Here is a 14,278-nt window from a genome sequence, read left to right as displayed (position 1 = left end):
AAAGGCTGCCCTATGGAGACAAGGCTCACTGAGCAGCTGTGTGGCCAAGTGCTCTATGGTCACTCCCTCATTTCATCTTAACAGACAGCATACCGCCATCACTTCCACTTTACAGACGGGGAAACTGAGGCACAGAAAGGTCAACTTGTCCAGAAGCATCTGCTCCTAAGTGGTAGAGTCAGGGCTGGGACCACAGCATTCGGGAGACTTGAAAGTCACCATTAAGTAGGGCTCAATAACATCCTGCTGCTGGCTATTACACAGGTGACCACACTCCTCTACCCTGGCCCACACCACTTACTCTGTGGAACGCCAACCATTCCACTCCTTCTTTCTCCCAGTCCCATGCCATCTCCATAAACATATAATACTCGTTTATTTGTTTTGAGTATTACATAATATACAACTTTATTTATTTTATGGAGCTGATCTAATCTAGGCCTCGTGCATGCAAGGCATGTACTCCACCACTGAGCTACACCCCCAACCCCAAGACAACGTTCTTTTAAGACCTGCTTTAAACTGTACTCCCATTGTAAAATACAGTTACCCCTCAATATCTGCAGGGGACTGGTTTCAGGACCCCTGAAGGTACCAGGATCCAAGAACACCCCAGTCTCTTATACAAAATGGTGCGGGAGCTGCATATAACCTAGGCACAATCACGATCAGATGACGAACACCTCGTGTAATGCAAATGCTGTGAGACAGCTGTGCTACACTGCTTATGGAACGTGACAAGGAAAAAGTTCACACATGCTCAGCACAGCCCCCCCTGAGAATTTTCCATCTGTGGTTCGCTGCATCCTCAAATGTGGAACCTGAAGACGTGAAGCCTGACTGCACCCTCCCTTTAGAGATTAGAAACTGTGAGGATAAAGGAATTAAAGTTAAAACAAAAGGGTAAGAACCTGCCCCTGCTGGGGTGAGGTAGTAATTTTCCAGAAAGAGTCACTGCCAGGGCAAGAAGTTATCCTGGACAAGGGCTGAAAGGAAAGATAAACAGGTACTTCTGGGCACCTCCAGGTGGGAACCTGGACCAAACATTTGAGTTGCAAGTCTTCTGTTTCCCTAAGCACAGAAGACTTAGGAATGGTATGGGATCCTAGCAGGAACCAGTCTGCACACAGCCCCACTCTGTACAAAGGGTCGGACTGGCCTCCCTGCACTGGCCTGCTGGGGGCTAGACTCCTGGCCCTGGCAAAGCCACAGGTGCTAAAGGAGATACACTCACAGCTGGGTTAAGGCAGGCAAGAAAATGACCTGGGGGAGAGGGTGATGTTCCATAAGCAGCTGAAACAGGAGGATATTATGTTGAGCTGCAAACAAAAGTGGCCCGTTTTCATAAGCTTCATTTAATTTCTATTTAGCCTTGGCCTTCTCAGTAACTGAATGCATTATTTATTTTGGCCAGCAACTGCTGTGCGTGGCTTTCAGAACAACAATAACAGGCTTTTAAGGTTTAGCACCACAGCATTTAGAGACCTGAGTAAAAATTCTCAGATGAATTTTTAAACTAGAAGTGCACACCACGTTCTCACTCCAAGCAGTAGCTCGAAGTAAGTAAGGGGTGCAGCAGGCGGGCAATGGGCCCAGGGCTCTATCACTGCTGTCTTCACCCCTGCAGAGTGCAGGGTGGCCCTTGGGGTGGACGGGAGGCAGGGCTCCCAGCTCTCCTTGAATAGCTCCTGGAACAGTCAGTCTTATGAAGGGGGAGCCTTGATCTGCCTGGGGAAATTCTGTTTTGCTTTTTTTATTTAACAGCATGAACCCAGTCACAAATTTGTCTGAGATCTACAACATTCAAAGGTGATCTTATAAAGTTAGAAGAAAACCAACCTCCAGAGCCTCTGCTCATGGTGCCCAACTCTGGAATCTGCAACTCTGGTATCTGTTCCGTGTGCTGCTGGTGAGAACAAACTCAGGCATCCCCTGGCCGAATATTCCTAAACTTCTTAAGAGGGAGCCAGTATACAAAGATTTAAACTCTCTAACAACTACTGTGGGCACGAATGTAAATATCACAGGGAAACACCCCCCTGTTCAATTAATATAGGCTAATAAAAATTAAAAGGTAAAATCCAAGGCAGCGCCTTCTCATTTCCATGTTTTGGATGGTGGCTGTTAATTTTTATTTTGTTTCCTGCTAACCCATCCTTAGCAAAGCCAAAGATGGCTTCTAGGAGAAGGTTCTGTGTTTACCAACACACAGTGAGGACAGCTGTTTGTCCTGAGTGAGGAGAGAGGGTGTCCTGAGCAGCAAGCAGGTAAACAAACAGCAGTAAGAAAACCTCCCGGTGTGGTGTGTGAGCTGACGACGAGGTACCGAGCAGGAGAGACTGAGGAGGGGCAGCTACTCCAACAGATGGGTCAAGAAAGGCTTCCCTAAAGAGCTATGCTTCTCACCATCCACCTTGTAATAAGCAGAAGCAGCATGTATCTGTGGAAAGAACATTTTAGAAAGACAGAACGGTGAGTGCAAAAGCTCCACACTGGGAGGCAGCTTAGTATGTTTAAAGAACAGGCTCCAAGAGCACTGGGAAGCCACTAGAGTTGCCCAGGGATTGAGCGCAAAGCCAAGCAGAGCGTGAAAAGGTTCCTTGAGGGCAGCCACGCTTGAAGACCTTGAGGGCCAGAGCTCTGGTGCCTTCACTCAGCTCCCAGGTGAGTCAAGATACAGATGAACACCACGCCATGGATCCAAAGAAAAGGGGAGTAAGTGACCACTCTCTACCTGGCCCAGAAGGTCCCTCTGAGACAATGGTGGCAAGCAGTGACAATGACCCCAGCATAACCTGTGAGGACGGGCTGGGGAACCCACCGCTGAAGTCACCTGTCCACCTCACACAGAGCCCCAGGAGTCCAGTGGTCACGTGAGCACCCTGACTACCCACACTGTACACACCAGTGTGTAAGTGGTGGGAGGGCATGGTCGAGGACACATGACCAGGGCTGGGTGCCACTCAGCCTCTGCCTGGGGATCAAGCCCGGATTTCTCTCGGGCAGGAGGCTCCAACCACAGGCCCTGCCTCCGGGAGAATGACATGGGATGAATGAATGCAAGGGACTCATCACACAGCAGCTGCTACCTAAATGTCACACTGCAGTTTCTTTCACTCTCTGTGGTGTGGCCTGCTGATGAAGGGATACCTGGCCACCAGCCAGGGTTGCCCACGCATCCTGAGTATGAGACAGGGAAGGTGGTGCTCAGCACGGAACACCTGGGATTCCCATCTGAGAATGTTTGCTTGGCTCAGGTATGAAGCAGGCCAGAGCGCTAGGAAGGTGACACCTGAGAAGCAACACCCACCCAGACAGGTAAAGGGTAAAGAAGCCTCCAATGCCCCTCAGGTGAGGGAGCACTGAGGTGTGGGGACACCACCTCCCAGTAAGAGTAGGCCCCAGTGACCCACAGCCTGCTACTGCACTTCATGTTGGCTTCCTTCCTTCCTGAGCTCGTGTCCCCATGGCCCTGACACTCTGGGGTGGCCTCTCAGATAAGCTCCACCCACACGCCTTTGCCTCAGAAACACTTTGCACCTACCATGGAGCAGAATTCTCAGTGTGTCTCTGGGGTCTCAAACACACCATAAAACATCAACAGCAAAAAAGCAGACGTGGATCTGCTGTGACTGAGCACTCCGAACTCTCCAAGTTCTCCAGTGTCCTTTGCCCAGAAGGTCTGGGTTGCTGGCCTGCCTGAGACAGATGTAAGATCTTACAGGAGAATATCTATCTGTCTCTGTGAATGTGTGCATGACTCACGTGCTTCCTACTAGAGGAGACTCAATACTCATCATCCCTTTTGTTTCTTTCATCTTTCCCGACTGCTGGACTGTGGTAAATAGGTGCTGTACCACTGGGCAGCACCTCCAGTCCTTTTGCTTTTCTTGTGTTTTGAGACAGGGTCTTGCTACCTTTGCTGGAGGTAATCTTCCAGCCTCTGTTGCTTCTTCATCTGCCAACACTAGGAGTTTTACTTCTTGGGATCACAGGCGCGCATACCACAGTGGCCTCTGTGCTCCTTAAGGGAATCTTACCCTCTCCCCCATGCAGCTGGCTCAGTTTTTCTCAGCTGCAGGACTGACAGGGATAAGAGAACCACAGGCTTACCTTGGGAGAGGCACTGGTTGGCCAAGGCAACCTGGCCAGAATGCAGGTAGAGGTTGAGCCGCGTGAAGACTCCCACCAGTGAGGGGATGGTGATGAAGCAGTAGGCGACACAGGCCTGGAGAGAAGGAAGGAACGCAGATTAGGGCGGCCGTGCCACGGTAGTTGGCAGGTACTCCTGTGCCCAGGCAGCTTGTGCTTGCAAGTAAAACACAATGCTTAAGCCATGTGTTTCTCCCCAGTCAATCCCCCTGATTTTCCCCTCCTGGCTCTCCTATATCTGACAACCCTTGAAGAGTGAGGAGGGGGAGGTGAGGGTAGTACGGTGTGTGAAAAATTATTCTGCACCCATCATTGCAGAAGTACAAATATAACACCTAATGCTGGCAGATAAAGAAGCAACATTTAAACCAACTACTTAGGAAAAATAACATATTAGAAATCTATTATAAAATACGTTAAAGGGCCAAGCATGGTGGTACATGCCTGCAATCCCAGCCATGAAGGAAGAGGAGACAAGAGAACTGAGGCCCCAGGCAAAAAGAAGCATGAGACCCTACCTGAAAAATAAACTAAAGCAAAAAGCGCTGGAGGTATGGCTCAAGAGGAGACCCTGAGTACAACCCCAGTGCAGGCCAAAAATAACCAAAACAAACAAACAAACAAAAACCCAAAACAATTTATAAGAGAGAGAGAAAATTAGAGGTGATTCAACCGGTACACAAAATGCCAATCCATCTCTCCACCACCCCTCAAAACATTCAGGTTGAGTGTCCCTTATCTGAAATGCCTGGGACCAGAAGTGTTTCAGATTTCCAAGGTTTCTGGATACTGGAATATTTGCATATGCTAATGAGAGCTCACAGGGTTGGACTCTAGTCAAAACACAAAATTCATTTCTGTTTTTAATACACTTTAAACCCAGTCTAAAGGCAGTATTATATTTTTCATAATTTTGTGTATGAGACACAGTTTCACCGTGTAGAATTTTCCATTTTGGCATCATACTGGTAAAAGTTCCAGATTTCTGAGTAGTTTGGATTTGGGAAATGGACATGGCCAATTTGTTTTAAAATTCAAACCCCTTTGATCATTTGTTTTGAAAATGGTATGAAAATGATCAGCCCATAGACAGCTAGGGAAAAGTTAATCTGAAAAATCAATAGTAAGCCAAAAACTACCTTATCGTGACACACTTATCTGTAACTGGGAACACTGATTTACAATCTGCAAACTGAACAGCCCACTGGAGTTCAAAGTCCTCCTTAGAACACACCCGGACAAAGGCAGCCGTCTTTCTGGAGTGATTGCCCTTCATTACTTTTCTTGTTTCCATTGCCAGCCGGTTTACACTCTGGATTTAGAAAGAGATAAACAGAAGTGATTATGAAATGACGGCCGATACAGATAAACATCTTCTACGGAGAGCTGGACATTCACTATAAACATGTCAATCCAGCAAGCTAAGAGACCAGGACTGGTTAGCACCGAACCCTGACAGACCAGGGGTCAGCAGGCCCAGACCAGATCTTGTCTTAAGCAAACATCTCCAGGAGCACAGAACAAAAGGCGCTCATTTGGTTAGCCGGTGCATACCAATCAGCCCTAGGAATGATCATTTTATGGTTTAATGATACCCAGGGTTCACTTCCTCTAATCCCAGAAATCCCACACTCTAAGCCCAAGGTTTTAGAGAGCTTGAGAGACTTCCAAATCTAGGAGCAGAGTATACACTTTGGCCACACAATAGTAAGAGCAGCCGAACCTGTGGCCACATCGCTCAGCTCAAGTCCCTTCATTAGCTCATTAGATCCTTCCAGCTCTACAGGGCAGGTGCCTCCACCTATTCCCATTTGATACACAAAGTCTCTACCTTCAGGTCTTAAGCTCAGTTGTGCTAAGATACAGCTAAGTAGTAAGCAAATATGAAAAAGCTGTTCTTGAATGGGCATGAAGCAATCACAGAGCCTGAGAGAAACTTTCCAAAAATATGAAAAGGCTGTACCTGAGCCGGGCACTGATAACTCACACCTGTAATCCTAGCTACCTGATGGGCTGAGATCAGAAGGATCACAGTTCAAGGCCAGCCCAGGGAACAAAAAATTCATGAGACCCCCCCCCCATCTCAAGGGAAAAAAGCTGGGTATGGTGGCACATGCCTGTCATCCCAGAGACAGTGGGAAGTGTAATACAGGAGGATAGTGGTCCAGGGCAGCCTGGGCAAAAAGTGAGACCCCATCTCCAAAAAAACCAGAGCTAAAAGGGCTGGAGGCACTGCTCAAGCCACACAGCACCTGCCTAGCAGATAGAAAGCAATGAGTTCAAATCCCAGTACCACCAAACAGCTGGACCTCTAGCATAGTGCATCAAACTCACGAGGACACCACAGTTTTGGGGGCCAATGACTGCTGAACTCTGTGCAAAATGCCGGTGTGACTCAAAATACTGGCAGCTCGTGACAACACAGGACTGCTTTACAAACCTACACTCGCGTCCTGCATTTGCGACCTGAGTTTAAGTATTGCGCAAAAATATGAAAGAGTCAATGAGGGACAGAGCAGAAAATAAGAGCAGCAGAGTCTAATCTGATTTCAAGGGTGGGAAACTCAACAGTGTCATTAGAAGTTATTATGGTTACTTAAAAATCACATAAAAATACTACTCTTCTCAATTGATGTATATTACCTTTTCAAACGGCTACCAAGCTGTTAGACCAGAAAGTTGTCTGTACCTAACTTCATAATAAATAGAACTACTACTTTTCTTTTGGCATAGGGCCACCAAGTTAGGGAGAAATGCCATGACCCCTCAACCTCTGGTTAGGTCACAAGGGACTCCAGCTTATTATCTCTGTAACTCTGCAGTGGAAGGCACTTAACTCTTTGGCATGCAATTTTTGAAAAAAAGAGGTTAATAAAACCATGCACAGAGTTAAACAAAGCTCCAGGTTTTATTAAACTCTGAGAAGCCACCTTTTCCACCAGAGAACAATAGTGACCTGGGGCCAAAAGAGCCCTAAACTAAAAGCAGTGTGCAGACCATATTGAGAGAGTGAAAATCCTTACATGGATCAAGTGCACGAGAACAGGCTCCAGACTGCAAAACATCGACCGGCATTCCACATAAAAACTTAGCTGTTGTTCAAAGTCACGGCCAAAGGAAACCTATAATCAATAAGAAAGATGCTAAAACCAACAGCGTCATCATTAGTGAGGACACAGAAAACACATCCACACGTACATTCTACCTAGAAAGACTGAGTGTCACATCAACCCGTGTGATGTTGCCAGCTCCACTGTGTGACACAGGCATCAGACAAGAACATGAAAAGTCAAAGGACAGAAGACAGAAGCTCAAAGCTGGGCACTGGCGGCTCACACCTGTAATCCTAGCTACTTGGAAGGCTGAGATCAGGAGGATCACAGTTCAAGGCCATCCTGGGCAAACAGTTTGAGAGACCCTATCTCCAAAATAACCAGAGCAAAATGGACTGAAGGTGTGGCTCAAGTGGGAGAGCACCTGCTTTGCAAGTGTGAAGCCATGAGATCAAATCCCAGTCCCACCAAAAAAACAACAACAAAAACCCAGAAGCTCAAAACATAAATAGGATTTTCCAGGCTTAGAAGGAAATCATGGAATTTTGTCAGCTACGGCTTGAGAGCCACTTATTATAGGAGGTTCCCTAACACAGGCCACACCTTTCTGCTTCTTGATTGAGACCTGACCTCAGTAGCTCACTAGTGTCCCCCAGAGCCACAAAGGAAGCTTCTCCACCATCAAACCTCCCCTCTCTTCCTGTTAAGCTTGTAACAGCTGGTGGTGCCCATCAGTCAGTTCTGTCCTGAGAAGGTTTAGCTTTGTATTTCCATCAGAGCCTATCAGGGGTCACATCATATTCCCTCATCTTCCTTCCCTTATAACTCAGTAACCCCTACAATGATAAATACCACCTGGTCAGTATACTCTATAAACCAAGGATAACGGAGAGGCTCCCCAGTACAATCACAATTTCAAGGTTATATTAGCCAAGTGTCACAGTATGCACCTGCAATTTTCAGCTACTAGGGAGGCTGAGGAGAGATCACTGGAGCCAGAAGTCTACAGCCAGGCCAGATGACATAGCAAGGCCTCACTGTAACAATGACAGCAATGACAAAAAGATATTGGTGGCAGCTGGTGTTTTAGCCTAAGCACTAAGGCACAGATTGGTCTGGGATGGCATGTGCAATGGCAGGATGTTTCCAGAGAAGGTGGCTGCTTTGCTTTTCTTCCACACGGTCTGTTTCTTCCTGTCAGGAGGTGGGATATTTTCTGCTCCCCCCATCCAGGCTGGTCTCAAGCCTTGCTTTGGCCAACTGTATAATTTCTTAGCCTCTGTCTTCAAAAGCCCTGCAGCTTCCACCTGTGTCCTCATAGAAGCCAACACCATGTAAGGCAGCTCAACTGAGAGTACCGAATGACAGAAGAGTGAAAAGGAAGAGGCTACATGGATGAAAACAGACAGCTGACCAACAGCCAGCACACAGCCTGGGAAAGTGAGCAAGGCTGCCCTGGGTCCTCCAGTCCCATCTTGCCATATGAGTCAGTTCCACCTGGAGCAGCCTCGTTACCAACTCACAGAACTCTAAGCAGTAACAAAGCAGTTACTTAAAGCCACCACACTTTGGGGTGAGTCGTTCCGTAGCAGTAGATGAAGTAAGATGGACTGGGAACTGGACATCTGGCATTCTGTCCACCCACAGCTTTTCCACCACCTGACAATCAGTGTATCAGCCATGTCAGAAAGGGAACCTTCTCTCCACTCTTGTCCCTGTGATTTGGATCACCCTCAGGTGCAGATGTCTCCCAGGCCTGGACAAACAGTATGCTGGGGCTATGACCCAAGTCATCCAAAGAGCCCCAACCCCAGGACTTCTGCTGGAGTGCCTCCTGCTGGGCTGCAGAGCTGGGGATGGAAAAACCCAGAGCACTCTGTGGGTGGAGAAAGTGAACATCTCCAAGAAAGAGGCCAACAGAGCAGAGTGGAGTCAAAGATGATGTGGACAGCAGGTCCAGAGGACAAGGCGGAGACCCCAGTCCAGGGGCAACTCTAGGGTTCCATCCCAGGCTTTCTGATACATGAGCCAATGAATCCCTCTTGCAACCTCTCCCCTTTTCATTTCTCTTGGAGCCAGCTTATCTTGGCTCTCTTTGTTCCCAAAGGAGACCTCACTAATGGAAGACGTTTACAACCCCATCTTATCTCAGCTAAAATGAAAAGCACCAGGGAACATTACGTAAAGTGAATTCGCCAAAGCGCAGATAAACAATGACATCACACTTCCACGCACACTGAAGTGGTTTCCCCTGAACTTACCATTTTTATAAATCCATTAATCAAATGTGCCAGTGTTCTTTTCTCATCCTCAAGAGTGAGTGCACTGCAATCAATAATTGTACATAATTAACAAGGAGGCAAAAAATTCAAAGTTTCTGAAGACACAAAGACAAGAGGTAAATGATCTCACAGGAGGAATGGTCTGCACATTTCTAGGTTACAAAAGCTCTCGCCAGGGGGTGTATTTTCCTTTGGATAAAAACATGTAATCGAAATGAGCAGCATTTAAATGTGCCCCCTCACTCCCTCCAGGACGCCATCTCAAGATACATTTACTATCAGGAGAAGAAAAGGCAACTCTCTCTTCTGGGGAATATGGCAGAAAGGTCTAATGTCAGATTTTGCATTTCAAAGAATTCTGACAATATATTATAAAAAACAATCTCCCTCACACACCAAAAATCTTTCCAGTGACCACCACATACCCACTGAGAGCCCCATGACTACCATCTCACAACACCTGTCTTTTTTTTTTTTTCCTGACCTAGGTCTCCCCATTCACAATACAGACCAGGCACAGGGCCTGGGCTGAGGTGTATATGGGGTAGGTTTGCTTTGCCTCCTCTTTCCATACCGTCTGTAAAAACACAGCCTGTGGTAAGCACCAGGCCACAACACCTGTCTTATCACGTGACCATCCACTCACTCCCTCTCCACCCACCTTGGTTTTTGATGCATCTTAACGTAAATCACGCTCTTATTTAATAGAGAACTTAACACAGAATTAAAAATGTCAAGTTTATAGCACTGATTACACATATGAGGCCCATAAAGTTTCTTCAAACTTATTTTTAGAAAATGTACGAGTTTGGGCTGGTGGTATAGTTCCAAGAGAGAGCCCTGGCATGTAAGAGGCCTTGGATTTAATCTCCTCCACTGAAAAAGAAAATTTAAGAGCCCAGAAAAAGCAAGAATAATTTTTTTTAAGTGGTACTGGAGACTGAACCCTGAGTCTCTCCTAGAGAGCACTTTAACCTCTTGAGCACTCTCCCAGCTTAGGAATGAAATCTGTTTGGTCTGTTCTGGGAGGGAAGTAAGTTTTGGCAAAGGCTGCACGGCCCTCCACTATGTGATGAGCTCAGTTGCTGGAGACATTCCCCAGCCATCTTCATAGCTAGGTATGAAGATGAGGTATGAATACAGATGATAGGCAAGCCTTCCACACGCTGTCCCTAAGAGAAAGCTGTGGTCTTCCACGGCCGCAGGCTGGACCATCAACATGGTGGAAGAAGCCAGTTTCCAGCAGAAAGACAAGGACATCACTCAGGGATGGCAGAACAGCAAGACAGAAGGGACTGGTCCCTGGATAAGGTGCCAAAGGGGAGCTACCTTTCCCACCTTCTGGACTGTTCAGTCACAAAGCAAGGTCTTACAAATACAAGTCCTTTCTGGATGCTCTTTTATGACTTTATTTCTGTTTACCCAACTAAAGTCTACTGGGCCTATTTATTATAAAAATGTCACCCAGGCTGGCCCGGAATGAGCTCTTCCTGCCTCAGTCTTCTGAGTGCTGAGATTATACACATGCATCACCACACCCAGCAAAAATAAGCTTGGTAGTTTTTTATAACTACTGATGAGTTTGAAAACAGTCATGGAAATAAAGACTCCCTAAACTTAAAGAAGAAAAAGGAAAAAGAAGAAAAGAAATGCATCTTGTTGATGAAGTTGCAAAACAATGTTTCAATTTATGCAACATTTCTCAGTAAATCCAGCTGCTAAAATAACCACAAATGAGCAGGAACTGTCTCAAACACAGTCAAATGGAAATACATTTAAAAAAGGAAAAAGAAAAAAAAATAAAGAGCAAAAAAAGGTTAGTGATAATTCAGCCTCTGACCTAATGGTAAGGCCTGTGGACAGATCTGAGCCCAAGTAAACTGAGCAAATAAAGCCCTTCGTGGAAGAAATGTAAGCAACTTCATCAGAACTCTAAGTAATTGGTCTCTAACAAGATAAAGCTAAAAGGCTGTTACCAGATGAGTGAGTTCACTGTTACACCCTCTCCCGTGGTATTTGACTTCACGTGCATGAATAGCAGTCTCTCGATCCAGCAGCCATCCCTCTGTGTGAACATCTGCCATCTCATTTTCTCCAGAAGGCTCCCTCCCCTCTGCTCCCTGCTCCCAGGCCTGGAATATGCTTGTTAGCAAGACTCTTAGGAGACCCCAGACAGCTATTCCCAGTGTGGCTTCATCCCTGACGTACTAGCAGGTGGCATTTAAACCCATCCACATTGCATTTCAGAGTTACGCATGGCTTACTTCACAGAGTCGTGCATGGTCTTGCAGATGTGCAGAAGGGCATTCAGGATGACTGGGTCCTTGGTGGGCTCCTGCTGCTGCCTAGGAAACATGAAAAGATTGGGGTAGAAGTTCTGTCCATCAACAGCAATGACAGTAGGCTTACATCACATCAACTGGATGTGTTTGAGATGCGACAGTCAGACTAGCACCTCAGTGGCCAAGTTCACCTGTACTGGGAAAGGTTCTGCATTTCCTCTTCCTCCTTCAACTAACAAGCTCCTCCATTACACTACTTAACTTCTCCTAACTGCAAGATCAGAATGAAATTGCTACATTGCCTAAGGCAGGCGAGGGCAAGCCCGCCTTCTTACCAAGTTTCCCGCCCTTTCTAAAGCTGCCCAAAATCTGTGTGTTAAGTATTAATGCTGAGCAAAATTACTCACTTCGTTTCCCAAATGATATAAAAGGACAAACTCCTGCAACAAATGTTTAGGTAAGTAATGTAGCTCTATTTGTTCTAAGCATATTAATGACAAATTCATATTAATCTTTTCAAAAGATAACAAGCTTGCCACATATTTGAGCAACCAACTCAAATTTCTAAACTCAACCACACCTACATACCCAATATTTAAAGCAATTTTCATTTTTTAAATCTAACCATGTCCTAAAAAAAAAAAAAACCTATGAAATCACAGATGAACTGGTTATATACTGTATAGTATCTTCAAAATCAATATATAACTTAAAAAAGAAAACAGCTTTCGTTGGCCCGCACACTCGATCTCTCACCTTCCTTCATCCTTCTTCACCACACACTGGTTTCTCTTTATCTTACACACCTTACCACCTGGGTTTATTATTTATACTTCTTTTGGTCTCACCACTAGAAGGTAAGGTTTTTTAGTATTTCTTTTTTGAGATGGGGTCTCACTGTGCAGGCCAGGCTGGTCTCAACCTCCTGGGACTACAGGTGCTGCTGCATGTCCAGTGAGAGCAGGGGGTTGAAAACTTGATTTTCTAGAACAATGCGTGGGCTGTAATAGGCTCTCTCAATAAACATTTAGAAGGAACACTGCACGTGGCTCTATGTAGCACTCTGTAGGTGTTCTGTGTGCCTGTGTCTGAACAAACAAGACTTTACCATATATAATCCCCTACTAAAAAAACCCTTCCTGCGTGGCCACCTTCAAATCATCTCGTATACCATGGGGAGTGGGCCGTGTGGGGAAACACAGACTTAACAAAATTACACGAGCTAGATTTGAAAACCAATCACAAACCAGCCAGCTATACACTAAACACTGGACCTCGAATGTCCCTGGCATGTGTATCCCTGGGTGCACCGTATTTTTGTCCTTTAAAATGTTTCTCCGAAGCATTCATCCAGAGACCTCCTTCCAGAAACATGCTATAGTAACTGAGCTCTGGACAGATCCGTGCCAGTACTTGTCAGTCTGCCTTCTTAGGCCGAATTAAACTTGAATCATGGCCCCCACTGTTTTGTTTTGTTTTTGTTTTTTTGGAAGGAAGGTCGCACTGAGCAGCCCAGGCTGGCCTCACACTTGAGGTCCCCCTACCTCAGCCTCCTGGTGTTGGGATTACAGCTGCATAACACTATGCCCAGCATGGCACCTGCTTTTAAGATGGTTCTTCCTGCTGTGTTTCAGGTACAAGATCCTCCAAGTGCACAATCTGACTCATCAGCCCTCTCACAGGGCCCCGGAACCAGGCTCCCACCATGCGGGGCAGTACTCACTTGACAAAGGCCTCCGTGATGCTCTTGCAAACCTCCACTCTCACACTCTCTTTCTGAAACATGTCCAGAAACGGTAGAAATTTTTCCTAGGAATAAAGAGTCATCTATAGGCAACCACCACAGGTAACTGGAGGGAGGGACTATGTGGTCACTTTTCTTTGGGGGCCAAATGAGGAGCAGAGGCACTCAGGCCTCCCCTGGAAGATCTGGCTGGGGCTTTTTAAGCTATTTCAGGTTGAGCATCCCCTAGTCTGGAAACCTGAAATAGAAAATGCTCTAAAATCTAAATGATCATCAGCACCACGGGATGCCACGAAGCTCCGTCCCCACGTGGCGGTGTGACAGACATTGTACAAAATAACCTCCAGGCTATGTATGCATTTACATTGGGGTCCCACCCCCCAACACCTCATTGTGCATATAACATGTTCCAACATCCAAAAACATCTGAAAACATGAAACTCTTCCGCTCCCAAGCAATTCGGATAAGGGATATGCATCTGTCCCAAGTGCAAATCGATGTGGAAGAGGGAGGAAGGAGGAAAGATGCCCAATTTAACTGCCAGATTTGAAAAGTCATGCCAGACCCAACAGGTGCACACATCCTACTGGTGAGTAATGAATGAAATGGAGATAATATTTGTCTTTCGCTTAATGGGGATTACTTTTCCAAATGCTGCTTATATTGTTAGGACAGAATTACTTAACTAAGTTGATTTGACCTAAATGCTTTTTGAAAGGAGCTATTAACTATTTCTTCTGCTTTCAGTTATCTTGAAAACTTTA

General features: G+C 46.1%; 1 protein-coding gene and 1 non-coding gene across 5 annotated transcripts in view; both read right to left on the bottom strand.

Moving 5' to 3' along the window:
- Positions 1–14,278, bottom strand: part of Vps35l (VPS35 endosomal protein sorting factor like) — a 98,633-nt gene that overhangs the window by 27,145 nt on the left and 57,210 nt on the right. For all 4 annotated transcript variants that reach the window (XR_012443190.1, XM_074059548.1, XM_074059547.1 and 1 more), the window contains 6 exons: positions 13,493–13,578; positions 11,752–11,832; positions 9,467–9,530; positions 7,176–7,274; positions 5,387–5,464; positions 4,114–4,228 (listed from right to left, as the gene is read on the bottom strand). Coding sequence is in view for 3 of the 4 variants with exons in the window: in XM_074059548.1 (XP_073915649.1) it covers positions 4,114–4,228; positions 5,387–5,464; positions 7,176–7,274; positions 9,467–9,530; positions 11,752–11,832; positions 13,493–13,578 (523 nt within the window). In the remaining variant the exon portion in view is untranslated. The remainder of the gene's footprint in view (positions 1–4,113; positions 4,229–5,386; positions 5,465–7,175; positions 7,275–9,466; positions 9,531–11,751; positions 11,833–13,492; positions 13,579–14,278) is intronic.
- Positions 9,972–10,101, bottom strand: LOC141418712 (small nucleolar RNA SNORA51). The gene has a single exon (XR_012443366.1). It is a non-coding gene; the product is annotated as a small nucleolar RNA SNORA51 (small nucleolar RNA).

This window comes from Castor canadensis, chromosome 17 (assembly GCF_047511655.1).
Source record: "Castor canadensis chromosome 17, mCasCan1.hap1v2, whole genome shotgun sequence".
Taxonomy (NCBI): Eukaryota; Metazoa; Chordata; class Mammalia; order Rodentia; family Castoridae; genus Castor; species Castor canadensis.
Note: the sequence above shows the minus strand (reverse complement) of the source record. Positions and strands in the feature narration are given on the sequence as shown.